At 31.6% G+C, this 20,102-nt stretch overlaps 12 protein-coding genes across 12 annotated transcripts; 9 read left to right on the top strand and 3 right to left on the bottom strand.

Annotated features, from left to right (window-relative positions):
• Nucleotides 1-1,685: 1,685 nt before the first annotated feature.
• Nucleotides 1,686-2,412, bottom strand: BX664DRAFT_96268 (uncharacterized protein). The gene is made up of 3 exons (XM_051549811.1): nt 2,060-2,412; nt 1,856-1,938; nt 1,686-1,759 (listed from the first exon to the last, which is right to left on the bottom strand). The coding sequence occupies exons 1-3, from the start codon at nt 2,198-2,200 to the stop codon at nt 1,726-1,728; spliced, it is 258 nt and encodes an 85-aa protein (XP_051401322.1). The 5' UTR covers nt 2,201-2,412; the 3' UTR covers nt 1,686-1,725.
• A 22-nt stretch (nt 2,413-2,434) lies between these two features.
• BX664DRAFT_328349 (uncharacterized protein) lies at nt 2,435-3,271 on the top strand. Its single transcript, XM_051544587.1, has one exon. It carries the CDS (start codon nt 2,626-2,628, stop codon nt 3,262-3,264), a length of 639 nt encoding a protein of 212 aa, XP_051401321.1. The 5' UTR covers nt 2,435-2,625; the 3' UTR covers nt 3,265-3,271.
• A 663-nt stretch (nt 3,272-3,934) lies between these two features.
• On the top strand, nt 3,935-5,416 carry BX664DRAFT_357366 (uncharacterized protein). The gene is made up of 2 exons (XM_051547949.1): nt 3,935-4,647; nt 4,716-5,416. Exons 1-2 carry the CDS (start codon nt 4,077-4,079, stop codon nt 5,264-5,266), a joined length of 1,122 nt encoding a protein of 373 aa, XP_051401320.1. The 5' UTR covers nt 3,935-4,076; the 3' UTR covers nt 5,267-5,416.
• An 8-nt stretch (nt 5,417-5,424) lies between these two features.
• BX664DRAFT_328346 (uncharacterized protein) lies at nt 5,425-5,768 on the top strand. The gene has a single exon (XM_051544586.1). It carries the CDS (start codon nt 5,473-5,475, stop codon nt 5,695-5,697), a length of 225 nt encoding a protein of 74 aa, XP_051401319.1. The 5' UTR covers nt 5,425-5,472; the 3' UTR covers nt 5,698-5,768.
• Nucleotides 5,769-6,378: 610 nt separating this feature from the next.
• On the bottom strand, nt 6,379-7,021 carry BX664DRAFT_328345 (histone-fold-containing protein). The gene has a single exon (XM_051544585.1). It carries the CDS (start codon nt 6,969-6,971, stop codon nt 6,453-6,455), a length of 519 nt encoding a protein of 172 aa, XP_051401318.1. The 5' UTR covers nt 6,972-7,021; the 3' UTR covers nt 6,379-6,452.
• Nucleotides 7,022-7,331: 310 nt separating this feature from the next.
• BX664DRAFT_328344 (histone-fold-containing protein) lies at nt 7,332-7,986 on the top strand. Its single transcript, XM_051544584.1, has 2 exons — nt 7,332-7,506; nt 7,561-7,986. The coding sequence occupies exons 1-2, from the start codon at nt 7,383-7,385 to the stop codon at nt 7,911-7,913; spliced, it is 477 nt and encodes a 158-aa protein (XP_051401317.1). The 5' UTR covers nt 7,332-7,382; the 3' UTR covers nt 7,914-7,986.
• Nucleotides 7,987-8,304: 318 nt separating this feature from the next.
• BX664DRAFT_261378 (Pre-mRNA-splicing factor Cwf15/Cwc15) lies at nt 8,305-9,367 on the top strand (the record flags this gene model as incomplete). Its single annotated transcript, XM_051540677.1, has 5 exons — nt 8,305-8,453; nt 8,532-8,680; nt 8,720-8,825; nt 8,898-9,107; nt 9,241-9,367. 5 exons carry the CDS (start codon nt 8,305-8,307, stop codon nt 9,365-9,367), a joined length of 741 nt encoding a protein of 246 aa, XP_051401316.1.
• Nucleotides 9,368-9,805: 438 nt separating this feature from the next.
• Nucleotides 9,806-11,079, top strand: BX664DRAFT_384376 (uncharacterized protein). Its single transcript, XM_051549177.1, has 2 exons — nt 9,806-9,912; nt 10,000-11,079. Exons 1-2 carry the CDS (start codon nt 9,828-9,830, stop codon nt 11,031-11,033), a joined length of 1,119 nt encoding a protein of 372 aa, XP_051401315.1. The 5' UTR covers nt 9,806-9,827; the 3' UTR covers nt 11,034-11,079.
• A 1,065-nt stretch (nt 11,080-12,144) lies between these two features.
• Nucleotides 12,145-13,492, top strand: BX664DRAFT_328339 (uncharacterized protein). The gene is made up of 2 exons (XM_051544583.1): nt 12,145-12,304; nt 12,408-13,492. The coding sequence occupies exons 1-2, from the start codon at nt 12,199-12,201 to the stop codon at nt 13,448-13,450; spliced, it is 1,149 nt and encodes a 382-aa protein (XP_051401314.1). The 5' UTR covers nt 12,145-12,198; the 3' UTR covers nt 13,451-13,492.
• A 297-nt stretch (nt 13,493-13,789) lies between these two features.
• Nucleotides 13,790-15,527, top strand: BX664DRAFT_260496 (vacuolar membrane protein; the record flags this gene model as incomplete). Its single annotated transcript, XM_051540634.1, has 7 exons — nt 13,790-13,897; nt 13,956-14,087; nt 14,335-14,518; nt 14,590-14,668; nt 14,752-15,099; nt 15,179-15,251; nt 15,339-15,527. 7 exons carry the CDS (start codon nt 13,790-13,792, stop codon nt 15,525-15,527), a joined length of 1,113 nt encoding a protein of 370 aa, XP_051401313.1.
• Nucleotides 15,528-15,966: 439 nt separating this feature from the next.
• BX664DRAFT_328334 (uncharacterized protein) lies at nt 15,967-18,851 on the bottom strand. Its single transcript, XM_051544582.1, has 12 exons — nt 18,583-18,851; nt 18,438-18,513; nt 18,269-18,373; nt 18,023-18,155; nt 17,901-17,956; nt 17,739-17,792; nt 17,569-17,649; nt 17,338-17,475; nt 17,190-17,268; nt 16,561-17,124; nt 16,353-16,492; nt 15,967-16,253 (listed from the first exon to the last, which is right to left on the bottom strand). Exons 1-12 carry the CDS (start codon nt 18,606-18,608, stop codon nt 16,074-16,076), a joined length of 1,632 nt encoding a protein of 543 aa, XP_051401312.1. The 5' UTR covers nt 18,609-18,851; the 3' UTR covers nt 15,967-16,073.
• A 154-nt stretch (nt 18,852-19,005) lies between these two features.
• Nucleotides 19,006-20,052, top strand: BX664DRAFT_328328 (DUF2407 C-terminal domain-containing protein). Its single transcript, XM_051544581.1, has 5 exons — nt 19,006-19,173; nt 19,236-19,400; nt 19,461-19,590; nt 19,658-19,729; nt 19,795-20,052. Exons 1-5 carry the CDS (start codon nt 19,063-19,065, stop codon nt 19,965-19,967), a joined length of 651 nt encoding a protein of 216 aa, XP_051401311.1. The 5' UTR covers nt 19,006-19,062; the 3' UTR covers nt 19,968-20,052.
• Nucleotides 20,053-20,102: the final 50 nt, after the last annotated feature.

Raw genomic sequence — 20,102 nt, 5'->3', positions numbered from 1 at the left:
GTAAGGATAGAAAATAAATGACAGAAGAAAAAAAATATAATTGTCGCATAATCAAATAGAGAATATAAGAAAATAGATATCATGAAAAAAAAGAGTAATCAAAAAAAAAAAAAAGGAAATCCACCAATTGAGTTCACCAAGTTAACATATATATAAAAAAAAATAAAAATAAAAAATGAGTAATACTTATCCAGATAAAAATATTTCACTAGCTTACCATTTAAGTGTAACGAGATCGCCGTAGCGAAAGTAGGATGGCGATAACCATCCCGGAATTTGTATTGAATAAAAAAAAAAAAAGGCTGACCGTAACCACGCAAATGCGCATTAGCGACCACGGTCAAGCCCAAAAACAAAAAAGAAGTAGATCAATTGAGAGACAGACAGAGGTGGTTGAGTTATTAAAGGATGCTTGTAAGGAAAAAGATAGGCAAAAAAAAGAAGGCAGATCAAAAAGTAAGCAGGTAGGCCAAAAAGATGAATATAATGTAAAGAAATAAAAAAAAAAGTTAAATCAAAGGGATCCTTTTATAAGAAAATGAATCACTCGTGCAATTATGAACTAATTTTAGTTGATAAAATGATGAGACAAGATGTAAGCGAGTTTTATCTTTTTTTTTTTTTAAATATTAGCAACATTTCTATCTTTATATCGTATCTAATTCATCATCATTTTTTTTTAGTATCTACTTTATTATTTTAGTATCTACTTCATCATTTTTTTTTTTAGTATTAGCAACATTTCTCTCTTTCTATTGTATTTAATTTATCATTGTCTTTTTTAGTATCTACTTCATCATTTTTTTTTCTTTTTTCTTTTTAGTGTTAGCAACATTTCTCTCTTTATAATAAAGTTAATTACATAGATGTTCTACCTTAAATTCTATTATTACAATATCCATGTACTAACTGATACATGGTACTGACTTGTTTTTGCCGTGTTTTAGTTTAATGACTAGATTTTTTTTTTTTTTTTTTAGTTGTTCTATTTTAAATGATAGTATGATTGTGCACAGCATACTTATTATTGCCATTTTTTAATTTCCCTTGATGTGATGAATCATCATTATTATATTGATTTATCATGTTGGCTGATAAAAGAGTGTTTTGACATTTTTCAAAGAAAAAAAGAAAAGAAAAAGAAAATGTTGTTCTGTCAGAAGGTAACTAGAATGAAGTATTTTGTATTTTATCAGAAATTTGTACAGTGACTGATCATAATGTTCCATCATCCATCATACAATCATACAATCATCCATCATCCATTCTATAATCATCCATCATCCATCCTGTAATCATCCAATATACAATCATCCGTTATCACATATCATCAATCATGAATCATCCATCGTGAATCATCAATCAATTGATACCTAAAAAAGAATGGACAACACCCAAAGCTGCTAAAAATATGAAAAGCCTATGTTACTTTTCTTTTGTGTCTTCTATTATTAATAAACAAGTTATCATCAATGTGTTGTGTGTTTTTAATGTACTCTACCGACATCTCTAAAGCGAAATCTGAAAAAGTGGTAATGCGACATCCATTTTGGGAAAATACGATTTTTTATTTTATAACATCACGAAAAGCATTTTCTTGTGACCCGACAAAAAACTTTGAAAACACTGTATATCCATATAATTAATTCCTATTGCTATACTTTCACAGTTGATCCCGTATTTTGTATATCCTTTCAATTTGACATAGTGATATTCGGTTGCTGTTTAGTCGTTCATCCTAATATATAATGATATTACTCTATTTATGTAAATATGTATAAAAAGAAAAGGTCAAACAATCATCAACATAAAACTAGATAACAAGAGAAGAGAAGACTTACCAAAAAAAAAAAAAAAAAAAAAAAAAGGAAAGTGACCAGAGATATAGAAAGAAACAAAAAGAAAAAGAAAAAACACGCTATATACTTGATTAGGGATCTTGAAATAAAAAAAGAAGGCAACAATAAAAATAGATTAGTATCCAAATATTATTCAATACACTACTTATTTTTCTTATTCTTGACTATAGGCAAGAATGACAAGGACATTAAAGACATACCATTAAACTGAAGGAATAACCAAAAAGTGACGTTCGAACCAACTTGGATCGGAAGAAGAAAAAGAAGGGAAAAAAAAAAGTGTGGGAGAATGAAAAGAAAAGGAAAGTAAAAGAACTAACAAAAAAAAATTCCATTTTCATAACCAAAGACTTCAAACTCCTCGGCTTAAATGAATCCAATTACTATTACTTGTTGAATATTGTTATATCAATGGCATTATCTTTAATATACTTCCATATTAGATGATGATTTTTTTTTTATTTCTTCCTTATTTTTTGAACTACCGAGGCATGATTAGGGGGGGGGCATCCACTTGATGCCAGGAACAAGAAGAGAAATATAACAAACATCAAAAAAAAAAAAAAAAAAAACTTTCCTATTCATTTGATATCATTCCAATCATCATTTCATTGATAACCGGATGTTTTTTTTTTTCTTAAAAAAAAAGAAGGCAATCCTTTTCATCCAAACAAAAGGGATATCCAATTTCAGCTATTATTCTTTTCTTTACTCTTCTTATATTCTTTTTTCTTTCTTTTTTTTTTAAAAAAAAAAATAAGTTAAGATGTATCTTAGTAACGTAATTGTGATCATTGGATTATTTATATTACAAGTCAAAGCAATGATCATCAAACGATCAAATGCGGTAGGTATGGAGAAATTACCGATGGAAATAGATTATCAAGCCAACAAAAAATTTGTACCGTTTCAACGATGGAGGGAACCAGTAGGCATGGAAGATGCGAATGTATCAATGATGGATGATGAACAAGTATTAGCTTCACTTGCATACAAAACGAGTCATCGAACAGCATTGGATCTGGATCAAATTGATCAAGGTGTCAATGGTAGACAAAACACTCCTCGTACTGGATTAAGAAATCCACCTCAACAACGTCGTCGTTATCGTCAAAATCATCTAGTGAAGAATCCTACTCTAGTGGTACCAATGATGAAACAACAAGTGGAAGTAGAAAAACAACAGGAAGAGATAGTCAGTAAACCTCTTCCTAAAAGAAAGCAAAAGAACATGATTGGCGTGGATGGTCTTGGTCATATGCGTCACATGGTACTGGATTCAAATAAGGATGATGGTGGTGAGATACGATTAAATGAAAAAAATGTAGTAGCTCTTGATACTATAGGTGAACTTCATACAATGATATTACCTACTACTAGTCAATCTAAAGGGAAAAAATACTAAAAAAAAAAAAAAAAAAAAAAAAAAAAGACTAGTTTTCAATGTACCAAATAAACTATTTTTGATTTATTGGATGAGATTTAATGGGTTTGAAATTTTCAATGATTTTAATGGGGGAAGGAGATTTAGGGTTGCATTTGTAAGCCATCCATTGATTTGTCATTTTTTCCATGCTGATCCATAGTACAGAAATTTATGATTCGGCGACTTTTCCATCCCCCCCAAAAATAAAAGAAACTTGGTCGTGCGAGATCAGATTACTAAATTAGGAAGTACATGACGAACACATCCTTACCATAAATCATCGATGATTGCGTTAGAGATACCCAAAAGATCAAAAAAATGTAAAACATGATCCTTTTTCCTAAACAAAAAAAAAAAAAAAAATTTCTTCAATCCTTTAACAAAACAAATTTTTTTAATCCTATTTGAACTGATAAACAAAAAAAAAAAAAAGATTTATGAATGTTAAAATTATTCATTCCTTTGATGATTTGGTAAGTGCGCGCGGGAGTTCGGTTTGACTTGGGAGTTAACCGGGAAGGGAAATCAAAATTGAGTCAAAAAAAGTGAATACAATCGAGAAACCAAAACATTAAGAGAAAGCGTGAAAGCTGTGTTTAAATGGAAATGATTTTTTTTTTTTTTTTCGGGGGGAGCAATGGGAAGGGATCATCATATATGTATATATAAAAGAAAGGGAGTGGCAAATCTTTTTTTTTTTCATTTCTTTTTCTTTTCTTTCTTTCTTTCTTTTTTCTTTTCTTTTTGTTTTCTTATTTGTTATCTCAACGTTTGATTATTAACTATTCATCATGACTACTACAGCATCTACACATGACCCTCTATTATTTTATCCTTATGGACAAACACTTTATGAAGTGGAACAGTATTATTCAACAAACAGAACAAATATTGATAACGATAATATGTTGTGCAGTTCTCCTTCGTCTTCACCGTCAACATCTTCTGTTTCATCCATATCTTCTTATGGTAAACGAATTCATTATGAAGCAGACTGGAATCACATCATGACCAATATCAAGAAAACAATGTACAATACTACCAGTGCTGTCGTACCCTCACCTGCAACTTACATATTCCCAACTCCTTTTGTGCCTGAACCATCCAAGGATCCTATGCTCTTTTATAACAGCAATCCATTAGAAGTGAAGGATATGTATTCTTATCGACAATTACGTTCTGAAAGTTTATTATATCGAATGTTTAACTGTAATCTTATGAAGGTGGATGCTGATCCCAGCTCAATTATACGATTAAGTAAAGGTGTCTTTGTGGCCAACAAATCACAAAAAAGTACTACCATGGCAGTCTCTCCTAAAACATTACCTGTAGAATTCTTGAATGATGCTACTTTTTTGGATGGTAAGCCTCATTTTTTTCCTTTTTATTCTATGAAAAAAAAAAAAACTCATTTCTTTTTCCTTCTTTAGATACTGCACGTTTAGAAACTATTGATACTTTCCATTATGGAGATATGAAACGATTTATGTTACAACAACAAAAGATAGAACAACAACAACACAACAATTTCATTCCATTTAGTTATACTTTTGGAGCCAGATACACCAATCCTTATCATGGACGTGATGTAGTGATACGTGGAGGTCAATTACCAATGTGGTGCCAAACTTTATTTTTGAATGAATGTGTAAATCGTATGCCTTTACAACCCAATGTACCTTATACTGGTCTTTTTCCTTTTGCTCCTTCTTTGATTGTTGTATTCCAATCATTATCATCTGTCGTGTCTTCTTCTGATCAAGATTATTATCCAGAACTTACCTTGGTATATGAACGTTATGCTATGGAATTATCAGAACCAGTACATATCATGGAGATTGGTGGTAATAGTGCAATGTGGGCGGATCAGAAACAAGAAATCATGAATCAAATGCTATTTTGTGATATTCCTGAAGCTTCTGTGCCTATCTTGACTCAATTGGCTACTCTGTGGGCAGCTGAACAAGGATTTACTTTCTAGGTCTTCTCATTATTGTACATTTTTATATACCACTCCCTTCTCTTGATCTTTTACATTTATACCTGTATATATTATTTGTTTATTTACATACTCCTCACTCCTTTTTTTTTTTTTGAACGTATCAAATAAAACATCATCTTTTTCTTTTAATTTTTTTTTTTTTTTGTACAGATTATTGTTATTCTTATTATTATTATTTATAATGAATGAATCATCATGTTCTACTATATTGGATCATCAGTTGGATCATTGTCATTGGTAGGAACTCATCTGTTCATTTCAATGATCCCATTTTCAGATTTTACCATCATCAGATAAGAAATTTTCATTTTTTTTTCTTCTTTTGCTGCGGGGACGTTCGGATGCCGAGAATCAACACACTAGGGTTGATTCCCGATTTCCAATTTTGGATTAGACGATTTGACATATGAGGAGCTACCTCATGTAACTTTCCAAACCTAGAAGTCATCCCAAATATAGTAAAATTTTTTCGCTATTCTTGTCCATCAATCTGATTTCAACATTATAGATGAATCATCCAAGTAAGAGAATCATCTTGTGATTAAGCTTTTTACTTCCATTCTATAAATGATGCCCTTTCTATATTATTGAATTCTTCAATTGACTTTTTAAGAACATCAAAAAAAAAAGTTCATAATAGGAATGTAACCCTTAATGTGTTATTTATCATCATCATCATCATCATCATATAATTCATATTTATCATAAGATCATCCGTCATATTCATGCTAGCGGAATTTAAAGTGGTTGGTTTCATATCCTGTTACCATCATCGTCATTACGTTAATATTAACATCTCTGGTAAAACAATCATTCATCCATTTTACTAAATAAAAATTGTATCATTTCAAATCAATTTTGAATAGAGAAGAAAAGAAGGTATTTTTTTTATTTATTGAGATATAAAGATGGTGGAATATTTAATATAAAAAGAAGTGAAGATTTTCAAAGAAAAAAAAAAAAAAAAAAAGGAGATATAAAAAAAAAGAGATTGGAATCATCATCATAAAAAAAGAAAAAGATATGTACTAAGAAAGAGAATGATAAAAAAAAGATTACGCTAGACTATAAAGTAAATGATACTACACTATAAAAAAAAAAAAAAAGAGAAAGAAAATAAAATCCAACCAAAAGTTAGCAATGATCCACATAGAGACACAACCTATCAATCAGCAGTAGTAGACTTCCCCGTAGAATGACCAATTGAACGAGAACCATTTGATTGAACGGGAGATCCAGATTCAGCCAACACGGATTGAGGAGGAGTGACCCAGCCAGCGCCTGCAATATGGATACAACCAGCATTACCAAGAAGAGTACTCAATTCTCTGTCACCTTGAATACCAGCCAATAAGTCATAGGGAGCAATCACCTTTCGATTCGCATCAACGGTTTCTCTACCAGCAATTTCGAGTATTTCTGAAGACAAATATTCCAAGACAGCTGCCATATACACCGGCGTCTCCTTCTTGACACGTACATCATATCTGCTTTCCCGTATCATTCGATTCACCCTACCTACTGGGAAGTTGAGTCCTGCACGTACCGATCCTGACGTTCTTTGTTTCTTCACGGTAGTAGCTGCCAAAACGCTATTGTTTTTATTTCTGTTATTGTTGTTTCCGTTGTTGTTATTATTGTTGTTGTTGTTGTTGTTGTGATTGTTGTTGTTAGAGGATGACATTGGTTGAATTTACGTTTTCAAAAGATATTCAAAAAAAAAAAAAGAATGAGTAGAAAGAAAGAGAAACAAAAAAAGAATATATAAAGAAAGAAAGAAAGAAAGAGAAAGGAAGAGAAAAAGAATACAAAGAAAAGAAAAATGAAATAAACAATGAGCCAGCTGGGTTTAATTTTCAATGTTTGCATTGTTAATCGAAAAGGTAGTCAGTCGATGATGATTTTTCTTTGACTACAGTTTCTTTATATTAGATCGATTTCATTCAGAAACATAAATCAACCAGGTGATCTTTTTTATTTTATTATTATTATAGTTTTATATATAAAAGAAAAAAGATTCGTCATCCTCATTCTTTCTTTCTCTCTCTCTCTTTCATTTTTCTCCCTTTTATATTCAAAATACATAGTAAGAGTGATGTCATCTAATTCTCAACAAAGTGGATATGATATAAATGATGATCATATTGATGATCATTTGATGTCTTCTGAAGATGAAGATGATGATGATTATATGGATGAAGCTCAACCATCAGAAGAAGGTAAACTTTATATATAAAAAAAAAAAAGAAACTTATTTGATTATTCTTATATAGTACAAGGTGAAGGTAGTAATGCGTCAACAACAGGTAGAAAAGCTGCTGGAAGAAAAATCCGGACGAAACGTAAAATCAAATTCGATACTTACCTTCGTACTATTCAGAAAGAATACCATCCTAGTTGCAAGATAGCGGCAGCTTCACTTTATGCTTTAAACTCTATCGTAAGGTCTCTATTCAATCGTATTATCGATGAAGCTGTGGATTTGGCCAAGAAACAACGTCGTCCTACTTTGATGCCCCGTGATATTGAATACTCTTGTCGTTTCTTGTTACCCAGAGAACTTTATGATGCTAGTCAAAATGTAGCCACACAGGCCGTTGCAAGATATACTAATTCTTTTCAATAATACTCAGTTTTTTCTTTCTATCCATCCGATGAATCTATCATTTTAGCTTATCTTTTTTTTTTTTTTTTTTGTTATTATTATTATTATTATGATCATCATCGTTTTTAGTCTTATAGTTATGATTGATTAAAATAAAAATAAGTTCTTTACCTTTGATTGGATGCGGAGGTCTAAATCTCAGTACATTTTCTTTCCTTTGTTTACATAAAGGAATATTTTTTTCCTTTTTTCCTCTTTAATTTTGTTCATCCTTTTTCTTTATTTTTCATTTTTTTTTTAAGTCTAATCATATCATACAGTTTTTACTATGGTAAAATTATTATCAAAAAGAGTTAGATAAGAAATGGAATACATGATGTATACAACGTATAAGAGAAATGGAATCAATAGTATGATATTAACAAAACTTTTTTTTTTAATCTACTTTAAGACTACGGCTGCTCGTCCTACATTTGATCCTGCTAGAGGTAATGACAGCAAGGCTCCTAGTTTCCAATATAGTGCTCGTGATATTGCTTCTCATACAAAACTCAAATTCAGGTAAAAGAAAGTTAATATACATGTAAGGATGAGTTTCAGTAATATTTATATATATATCGTTTTTTTTTCTTATAATAGACAACCTGGACAAGGTACAGCTGCAGAAATTGGAGATCGTGAACGATTGAAAGAAGAATTACGACAAGCAGAACAAGAATATTATCAATCTCAAGGCAAAAATGGTCCAGCTTCTGATCGTTTATTGACTGGCAATGATGGAGGTGGAGGTGGAGGGGAACAACAGATGGATAGTATTGAAGATATAGAAACAAAACGGCAACGACTACTAGCTGAAGCAGAAAAGATGGCAGCATTGGATAAGGAAGAAAGTGATGATGATGATGATGATGATGATGACGATAGTGATGATAGGTAAAAAAAAAATAAAAAAATAAAATGACAATAATAAACTATTTTGATACTTATATGATTTTCTTTTATTAGTGACGACGAAGATGAAAGTGATGATGATGAAAATACAGCAGAATTATTGGCCACATTACAACGAATCCGAAAAGAACGTGCGGAAGAAAAGGAACGACAGGAACGTGAAAAATTGGAACAAGAAGCAGCTGAACGTGATGAACAAGCTATGACAGGGAATCCATTATTACAGATTGGAGAACAACAACGTGACTTCAGTGTCAAACGAAGGTAAGAGAAAATGGATGTTTCAGTCACACCAAAGGGTGACAATGATGATATATATTTACGAAAATAGGAAGGAAATTCTTCACAAGGGTAAACATACTCACTTTTATTATTATTATTATTATTATTATTATAGATGGGATGACGATGTGATCTTCAAGAATCAAGCTCGAGGAACCGATGAAAAACCAAACAAACGTTTTGTTAATGATATGTTACGTTCTGATTTCCATAGACGATTCCTTCACAAATATATTCAATAAACAAATTCTTTTTTTTTATTATTATTATTATTATTATTAATTATTACTATTTGTTATTTACTTTTTTTTTTATTTATTATTATCATTTATGTGTCATTGTTTTGTGAAATGATGATGATGAAAATTGATCATCATTTGTCATGGTTACTATAAGTCTATATGAAATAGTGACTATTAATTTTTTTTTTTTTAGGATCTAGATAATAAAACCTTTTTGTTCATCAGCTGTACAAATAGACATTGACCATTTTTCTATTTGTGGACATTTCGATCGGATTACCTTTTGCTGCGGAAAGGTGAAATGGTACATAGACACATTTGCTGTACAACAAAATCCTTAGTCCAATCAAAAGCCGGCGAATCGGATAGACGTATAAAACTCAATTTTTTTTTTGTTATTTTCTTTTCTTTTTCTTTCTTTCTTTATATATTTTATTTATATTCTAGACTCATTTTAGAAATGTCTCTTTCTATACATTTACTACCAGAATTTGGTTGGTCTGTACGTGGTCAACCTGTTTTTGGTCCTGGCTCTGTTTTTCAAGGTAATTGTTATTATTATTATTATAATAATAATAATAATAATAATGAATAATATTACTAACAACTTATATTATTTATTATTTTTTTAGGTCATGTTGAATTATCTTTATCACAAACATTGATGATGGATCGAGTAAGACTTGTCTTTCAAGGCCAAGAAGCTCTTGTACCGTTCCATATCACTCCAGGTGTTCTTCGTGCCAAGCATACGCCTTTGTTTGCTGTTCAACAAACACTTTGGGAAAGCAAGGATGGACTTCGATCGCTGGATGCTGACACATATAAATTCTCATTCACAGTACAAATGCCTCAAATACAATATCCTCCTACGATGGATAATGAAACATACAAGTGTTCATTCAAATTGATTGCTGTGGTGGAAGAACAATCATCAACGGGTCCTTCTGGATACAATACTCTTTTTTATTCTGAGGAATCAATGCTTTATATGCCTTTTGTAGAAACACAATTATTAAAACAACCTTTGGTATCCAAACAACAAGATTCAGATTTGACGTTGACAACTCGATTGCATGCTTTGTGCTATGTACCAGGTGACTGCATCCTTGGTTCTCTTACTATCAGTTCAACATCATCATCTTCATCATCATCGAAAAAGCAATTGGATGTCTCTCTTCAAGTTTATCAAACAATCACACCTTTAGTATTTGATGATATACCTAGTTCTGTTAGAATAGTGGCTTCTACCAGTAAAAAACTATCACCTGTTTATGTCTCCTCCAGCAAATCATCATCATCATCATCATCAGTGACATATTCATCTTCTTTGGAATTGGACCTTCCTGACAATCTCACTCCTACTTTTACATACGGTGCTTTGTGCTCAGTAACCTATCGACTTGTTCTGACAGTGAAACGAAAAGGACCATTGGGTATGTGGGCTCAAGAACTGACGAAAGAATGGCCATTGACAGTGGGTACTTTAGGTGCTGGTGTACGATCCTGTTCGGATTTACTGGTTTATTGTGCGGATTCAACAACTACTGAACAATTACGTCCAAAATTTATGAAAGCTGTGGAATACGAAGATGCTTTACCTCTTTATGATTCTGACCGACTCCCTGATTATCAAGCTCATACTGTAATCTCGTCTGTATTGTAGTTTATATCATATATTAATTTATCATTCTACTTTGTAGTTTTTTTTTTTTTTTTTTTTTTTTTTGATATCACCAATTCTATACCCCTTTCCATATCATCATCATTTGTATAATTTAGCATTCCTCCTTTCGATTATTCATCATCATCATCATTATTATTATTATTATATATATTTATTATTTTCATAATAAAAGGATTCAAGCATACAAATATGAAACAACCAAACGTCTACTCACATGGTGAAAATATCCTGACATGTGTAACCAAATCATCTCTTTTTTTTTTTTAATACCTTGTCGGCGTATTGTCCATGCCTTTTTTTTTTTTTTGTCGGCGTATTGTCCATGCAATGTGGCACAACCCAATGATTTTCTCCACATAATCGTAGTTTCTTTCCTTGGTGCGACTGCGGCAAAGTGGTTCCAGTTGGGTATGTTAATCTTCTCAGCGAGTTGGGTATTTCATTCTAAAAATAGGATCACCTTTTTTTGACGATGATTAGATTTCTTTATTGTAAAAAAAAAAAAAAAAACTATGAACAAAGGAGTGAGAGAGAGGTAGAGAAAAAAAGAAAGAAAGAAAGAAAATGAATTCAATGTATCCATACCATTCATCATGTAAAGAAGATCGAAAGATCAACATTGGCAGTGGCTTTATGCCGATGGAATTTACCCAGTCCCTGGAATCTTGGCATTCTCACTTGGCTATCACATCGATCTTCACACATTTTTTTATTATTTCTTGACAAATAGAGAAATACCAACAAAAAGGATGATTTCCGTGTTACTGCTTTTTTTTTCTTTTTCTTTTTTTTTTTTTTTTTTTTTTTTGTTACCGGGTTTATTATGGATACTCATTATCATCATCTTTTACTTTTTTTTTTTTTTTTTTTTTTGTTTATCGTATGAAAAAAATCATCGATTTTCATTGGCGCAATTTTCACCGAAGGTAAGGAAATGTCCTAACTTGGTCGGTTCCTTGACAACAAAAACTGCGGATACTGAAAATCTTCTTTGATACCAAAGATTTTTGGCGCCAATGTGCTTTTGTCGCTGCCAAGTTGGTCTTCCATACTTGGCATCTCATATAAAATAAAATTCAAGCGACGATTCATTTTTTTTTTCTTTACTTCTCTTTCTATCTCCTTATATATATTATCAAAGATCATGTCTTTAGAAACAGATCAAATACAATTATCTATTCAATTGCAACCTGAATTTGGCTGGGCCATCAAGGATGAACCTGTTTTCGGTCCTGGATCTGTTATTCAAGGTATTATAAAAAGGATGACATTTCATCATCCATAGTTCAATATCATTCATTTTTTTTTTTTTTTTTTTTTTTTTTTTTTGCGATGATGATGCTTCATTGATAGGCAAAGTTCAAATGGAAATCAAGGATCCGTCGCTATTATCCAAAGCTGATCGATTACGTGTAGTGTTCCATGGATCAGAGAGAAGTAGAAACCGTGATACACTTTCTACACAGCGTCGCGTACAGTTCTTTGGAGTACAACGTACCCTTTGGGAAATAAAAGATTTCGATTTGGCCATTGGACAAAAGTATGCGTTTCCATTCACTCTTCAGTTACCAATGATTCAATTTCCTCCTTCTATACGTGATGACATTTATGTATGTTATTTCATGTTGACTGTTTATTTGGATCAAGCTCCTCATGATGATGACGGTGATATATTGTTGGCTACCATTGGAAAGGAAGTTACATTAATGCCTTTTCTTGAAACATGTCTCTTTAAAACACCATTGGTACAACACATCGCCTGCAACAACGGAGATAATGTCATTGTTTCAACTCATGCATTGGATTATGTAGCAAACGATACGATCTTGATCGATGTAACGGTTCCTACTCATCTAGTGTACTCAGCAATCCATATGGAATTACATCAAACAATTAGAAGTATGGATCAGACGACTCGACGTGTCATCTGTTCTTTAAAACAACAACAAGAACAACAATCATCATCTACCGCAGCCATCATCAACAATACTCGGATTCAACTCGCACTGCCTATACCTTGTGACACCATTCCCTCATTTACTTATAGCGATATGGCGTCAATCAACTATAAATTGATCATCCGATTCCACGGGAAAAAGACAATATTGTCCAGCTTATTACCATCCTCCAATACCAAAGATAACCTTCATTTGGAATTACCCATCAAGATTGGCACACTTGGATATGGAATCCGAGCTTCCGAAGAACTTCAAGTATATGCTACCTATCGTACCCCTTTTGATGATTCAAGTGATACAAGACCTTGCCTTCCATTACCAACGTTTATGCGCAATGTGGAATATGAAGAATCTCTACCAGTATATGAAGACACAAGATTACCCTCATATGATTCCCTTTATATCTATGATGACAATGGTGGTACCTCGGTCTTCTAATAGAAAAAAAAAAAAAAAGATGGATTTAACCCTTTTAGAATGATACCCTCAGCATAGACTACCTTTTTTTTTTTTTTATTATTACACATTCTTTTTCTATACATACCTTTTTTTTTTTTTTTTTTTTTTACTATTATCATTATACTCCATTCCTTTCATATACTTTTATATATATCATCTTTCTTTTTTATGCATCTGGATTCAATATGAATGGTATACTTTTGGTCTTTTCTCACTTTTTTCAATTACCGCATCTAAATAAAAAGTTCGTTTTTTTTAATTTTTACTTTTTTTTTCTCTCTCCTTTGCTTTTCTTTTTCGTTTTTCAATGAACATCTCATGTCAAATCACCCTATACAACATTTCAAGAGACGACGTTATTATTTTGGAATATTGACTCTTTTAGTGGTTGTTTTCATTTGGGTAGCCACATCCTTTGTCACCAATGTGCGTAAGAAAAAGAAAAAGGATATCATTCAGTTAATATTCGGTTGATTGTTTATAGAGCATCTTTGGAGATCAAGATTTCGAACGACCATTTTTTATTACGTATTATAGTACTTCCACCTTTTCAGTCTATCTTATTCCAGTTGCCATCTCTTACTTACGACATTCTTATCATACTCAAACAACGACAGTCCCTACTACTGACACGCAAGTACACATATATTGTCGATAAGAACAACAAATAATTAGAAAACTAAATGTATTTTTTTTTTGAACCGATAGATCTTATTCAGAAATAACGGAACGACTATTGGATGAAGAAGAACTAGAGGAACGAGATAATGTAATGTCATTGTTATATATATATGTATACGAATATCTGTCCCTTACCTGTTCCATGTTTTCCATTATTCTTCTTCTTTTTTTTTTTTTTTTAGATTGGTGAAAACGGTTTTGGAGATGACTCTACTGTTTCAATATTGTCCAACAAGATGACTCTTAAGGAAACGATCCAGCTCAGTTCTTATTTTTGTGTTCTTTGGTTCCTTGCGAATTACTGTACCAATGCAAGTCTGGCTTATACGACGGTGGGTAGTTCTACTCTTTTGTCATCCATGTCAGGTAGATTATAAAATTTATATAAAGAAATGAAAAGATTAAATAGACTGATTCTTGCTTTTTTCTTTTCTAAGGATTATTCACATTGACCTTCGGAGTTCTTCTTAAGGTAGAGAAGTTCAACTGGATCAAGATATTCTCGGTTGGCATCAGGTACGAAAAAAAAGTTACGGAAGAAGAGAATGATATGATCAAAGTGGAATTCTCATATTTCTGTTGGATGTATTTATTATTAGTTTCATTGGCGTTATACTTGTATCTTGGTCAGATCAGTTAGCAACAACATCAGCAACATCAAGTCAGAATAACGGTATGAATCATCACAACAAACTTGTAGGTGATTTCTTTGCATTGGCAGGGGCGATGTTCTATGGTGGTTATACGGTTCTATTGAAATTAAGGATTGGTGACGAATCAAGAATCGATATGCCGACGTTCTTTGGATTTGTTGGGTTGTTTAATGTGGTGATGCTTTGGCCTTTCTTTTTCATTCTGCATTGGACAGGTGTGGAAACCTTCTCTTTTCCCTACAGTTCAACTTTGTGGACCATGATTAGTTTGAATGCTTTCATTGGGACCTTTTTGTAAGTGTGAAAACAATATAACACTCAATATGTGCGAAGTCCAATAACATGTACTCCTTTTTTTTTTAATTCACCATAGATCTGATTACCTTTGGTTACTAGCTATGCTGATGACTTCCCCCCTTGTGGTGACATTGGGAATCACTTTAACGGTAATAATAATAAGAAAGAAAGAAAAAAAGGAATCGTAATGCTAGATATAATATTAACTTTTTTTTTTCTTCCTTATGTGAGAAAAGGTCCCGTTGGCATTAGTAGGTGATGTTGTATTGAAACATATTTTACCTGGTGTACAGTATTCCATCGGTGCATGTTTGGTGGTAGCAGGCTTCTTTGCCGTGAACTTTGGTTCTTTACAAGACCAAGAAAATATCAAGACAGATCAAGAACAAGAAACCCATGAAATGATACCCTGTGAAGAAATTTGAATCCTTCTTATTACACATATATGTATATATTTGTTTCCTTTTTCTTTCAAAGCATTCTTTTCTCCCAATATACTATATAGAACACAGCGTGTTTAGTTTGATTTATCTATTAGTTTGTCTTTAGACTGAAAATAAACAGGAGATCTTGTATGTAACCCAGTTTAGATCAGACCTTTTTTTTTTTTTTTTTTTTTTTTTTGGTTGCTTTACTTTTGTGTGGGTGATTGTTGTTTGGTCATCGTACGTGATAAGGAAGCGTGATATATGATATTGATTGAATTGAATTGACCATTAATGACTAGATAATGTAAGGTGAGTGGTACTAATTGATGATAGAAGATTGATGAGATGCTGTAAGGGAAATAATCAAAACAAAAAGTTACACGTAACTATATATATATATATATAATAAAACGAGTAAGATGGACAACAGAACGGATTCAAAATAGACACTTTTCTTCTTTTATTTAATCAAATAGATATAAAAATGTAATAGGTGTATATAAATAACAAAAATAGGGAAGCAAGAGTAAAAATAAGAATCATTTATGCACGATAATCGCCAGTTTGTTCCATATCCACACCAAATTGTTGATAAGTGACCTTGTACCGCAGACGTAAAGTTTCATTGTTGGGATTGTTGAGAAGAATAAACTGAGTGACCGAGTTTTGTGAATGAGGAGGTACCACTTGGGATGATTGAGTTTCCATTTTCAATTGCATAGACTACAATAATAAATAAAAATTGAATCAAAATGTTGTTTTTAACGTATTTTCTCCAGTAATATATCCCGCCTCCTGCATATACGCATATATATACATTACCTTTGGTGCCGCGAGCGATAAAGTCATGTTTTCCATAGGTGCAGTGGACTGATTTGAGAACAATGCCTTGAATTTCCATTGAGTACTAATTTGTCTGACTTCCAGTTCAATCCGTAAACCATTCTTATTCACCAGTTCGACTAATTAAAGAAAAGAAAAAAAAAAGGTTAAATATAATGGATGAAATAAACAGTAGATGATTATTTACTTGTAGGATGAGTTTGAGCAGATCCATTACTGTTAGTAGAAGACGATGATAAAAGTGAGCCATCGTTACTATTGTTGTTTTCTATAGACCGTTGATGTTGTTGTCTAGGAGATCCAAAACCATTGAATGAAGTGTTGGATAAAGCAGGAGAGACAGATACTGGGGGATTTGTTGCTGATACTGGTGATTCGACAGAATAAGCTGGTGGTGCATTGGATCCACTCAATAAATCAAAAATATCACTAGGATTATTGCTGGTCATATTTGAAGATGATGGGGTGGACATCGTGGGTATTGTAGCTGGTACACTTGATATATTTGTTTGGCCAAATAAGTCACTGAGTTCATTCAATGCTGATCCAGAGGCTGTAGGTGTATTGTTGGATAAGGTCGAGTCATCATCCAAATCGATCAAACTAATTGCCTGTCTAGGTTCCTCTGTGGTTGATGTTTGCTTGGGTGGCTTTCCACTGATATCATACTGGGTGTCATATATTCCTTTTTGAATGTCGGCAAACTTAGCAATTACGTTATTGATCATATCGTTGAGAGTCAGCAAGTTCTCTATAACAATAAAAATATAAATAAATAAATAAAGAAGTCTCCTTTTTTTTTTTTTTATGTTTTACCAATTTTGTCATTATCCTCTTCTTCTGTAATCATCTTCTGGATCTTTGGTTGAGCGTTTTGGCATGAATGTTTTAATTCCTATAATATAAGAGAAAAAAAATATTAAATTCATTAATTTCTTCCTCCTCCTCCCTTTCTAATTCTTACCATCACGGTTTCATTGCGATCCAATCGTTCACCTTGTGCTACATTTTCCAACATTTCATACAGAAGAATAGCTTTATCCTGTATCTTGTGTAATTCCTCTTCAAATTTTTGTTTATAATCAGGTTTGGCTCTTTGATCCTAAGTAGCAATATAGTAATAAGTAAGGAATTCTAGGTTAGTAACAGAAGATTAGGTAACCCTACTATTTCTTATCTTTTTCTCTATATTTACATAACCAGACATGATTTTCATCAAATGGTTTGCTTCTACCAAATCTTGAGGTCTTCCACGTCGAATCAATTCTTGTAGTTTCTAATTAAATATACAAGAAATCCAAAATTTTCCCAATAATTAGGCCACATAGGTATACATCTCTCCCTCTTTTCTCTTTGTGTTCTTACTGCTGATTGAGCCACACGATCCTCTTCTTCCAATTCTTGTGCTGATTTCAAAGACTATATGTCATAAATAATAATAATGATATTGATATGAGTCAAGTTATTCATTAAATATATATATATATATATATATATATATATATATATATATATTGTATACGTTACCTCTGATGGAGCTAAGGCAGCTATAGAAGAGTCACGTAAATCTGGGAATCTATAACCTAATAAATCAATTGAAAATAAATACAAAATAATTCTTCCTCATTCAACTGAAATCTTCTTCTTACCTTTGAATCGAAGAAGTCGATACATATCTTTAATGTGTACCAAATCATCTTTATGACGTGACATGTCAGTGAGAGCTACTTTCCATTCCTTGATTAGATACAATATACGTTGAATGACAGGACTTGGAAATGGCTATGTTCATTTTTATAATAAAAAAAATAAAAAGGGAGAAATTAAAATTGGAAACATATTTGTGCCATATATCTGTATGTATGTTATATATATATATATAAATTATACTTTACCGCAGGTCGTTCGGGGAAGCGTCGCACAAGTTCATTCAAGAATTCTTTTGTACCAATTTGAAGATGGAAAGGATAACCACAGTTCTTGACACAATTGTCCAATAACTATATAATTATATACAAATTATATATATATATCTTTTTATTTTTTTATTTTTTTTATTCTTACTGTGAGAGCTAACATGGCTTGGTTGATATTCTTGCTATTGATGATACGGACAATAGCAGTAGCTGCTTCCCTTGGACTAGAAATAATAAAAAAAAAAATGAACGTCAATTATAATAATATAAACAACAAATTATAAAATACTTACGCATTGCCTTGTTTCTTATTGATCATTTCGCATATCTCGAGATTGAGAGCAAGGTCAGGTTCATAACGCGCAGGACTACATGCACCGTCTGTGCATAGAAAGATATTACATTTTATATATAAAGAGAATTAAAAAAAAAAGTGAAAGTTTGGATTGTACTATTTATATAAAATATTATTTCTTTTTTTTACCTATAAATTCTTGTAAAGGTACCGACATGGTAACTATCCAATAATGATAAAGTAACAAAAAAGAAAAAAAAAAAGAAGTGGGAAAAAGAGAGAGGAAAAAAAAAAAATGAAGAGGCAAGAGACGGAGTATGAATAGGATGAACCTGTTGGTTTTGAATCATTTCACTTGCCAAGTCTTGAACAGGAAAAAAGCATTTTCTTTTCTTTTCTTTTCTTTTTATTTTATTTTATTCTTTATCTATCCATTTTTTTTTTTTTTTTTTTGCTTACAATATTATTGATATCATATATGACTTCTACCATTGATAATATACTTATATACATACGTTGGACAGAAGGTTCTGATCTTCCTTTACATGTTGCTCCGTTTTCCGACACTCCTGCAAATATAAAAAACTCGGTAAAATATCTATTTTAATTTGTTTTATATTTTAAACTAATATTATAATTTTAACATGTTAGATATATCAAGTTAATCCAAATACAACAAATAAGAAACTAAGGCTTATATATAATGGCAAGATCTTGGATAATGATTCAAAACCATTAAATGAATATGGACTTCAAATATCAGGTTCCTTCATCCACTGTGTTGTTTCTGATCATGTACCTGTTAATTGTTCAAAGGTAATACTAATAATAATGATGAATATTATATTTAAATAACTAACCTTTTATCATTGATAGTCTATCAAAAGGAAAACTGATAGTATTCGAGGTTTTGATCGATTATTAAACTCAGGTTTCAATCAAGAGGAAATCCGTAGTATTCGAACACAGTTTCATAGGATGCATCAAACACCTTATGATGGACAAGGTATTATTTTTAAAGGAAAAAAAAGACAATTAATGATTTAATATTATCTTGCATTTTATTTTATTAGAACCTACAGAACAATTATTACAATTTGAAGAACAATGGATGGATCAGACAGGTGAAACAGTACCAGAAGGAAGTAAGTTAAAAATTTATAGTATTATTTGATATTCATTCTGATCTTTTATATATATATATATATAGCTATTCAAGGTACTTACAAAGAAATGATGTGGGGATTAATGTTAGGTTTCTTCTTGGGTATTCTTTGTGTCTTTTGGGTACGTGAATCAGTATTTACTCGGCGTCATCAACTTGGAATTCTTGCAGGCATGTTCCTTAACGTCTCTTTTGGTTACATGCATGTTTATCATTGAACTCAATTTCTTCCTCCTCTTTCATTATTATTATTATTATTATTATTATATTATTATTTATTATTTTATCAAAATTGTATTCCCCTCTTTCTCCTTTTTATATTCTTTTTTTTTTTCTGTACAGCTTCATCATAT

The sequence above is a fragment of the Halteromyces radiatus genome (genome assembly GCF_025201355.1).
Source record: "Halteromyces radiatus strain CBS 162.75 chromosome Unknown BX664scaffold_3, whole genome shotgun sequence".
NCBI lineage: Eukaryota > Fungi > Mucoromycota > Mucoromycetes > Mucorales > Cunninghamellaceae > Halteromyces > Halteromyces radiatus.
The sequence above is the reverse complement of the archived record's forward strand: the minus strand, read 5'-3'. Positions and strand labels throughout refer to the sequence as shown.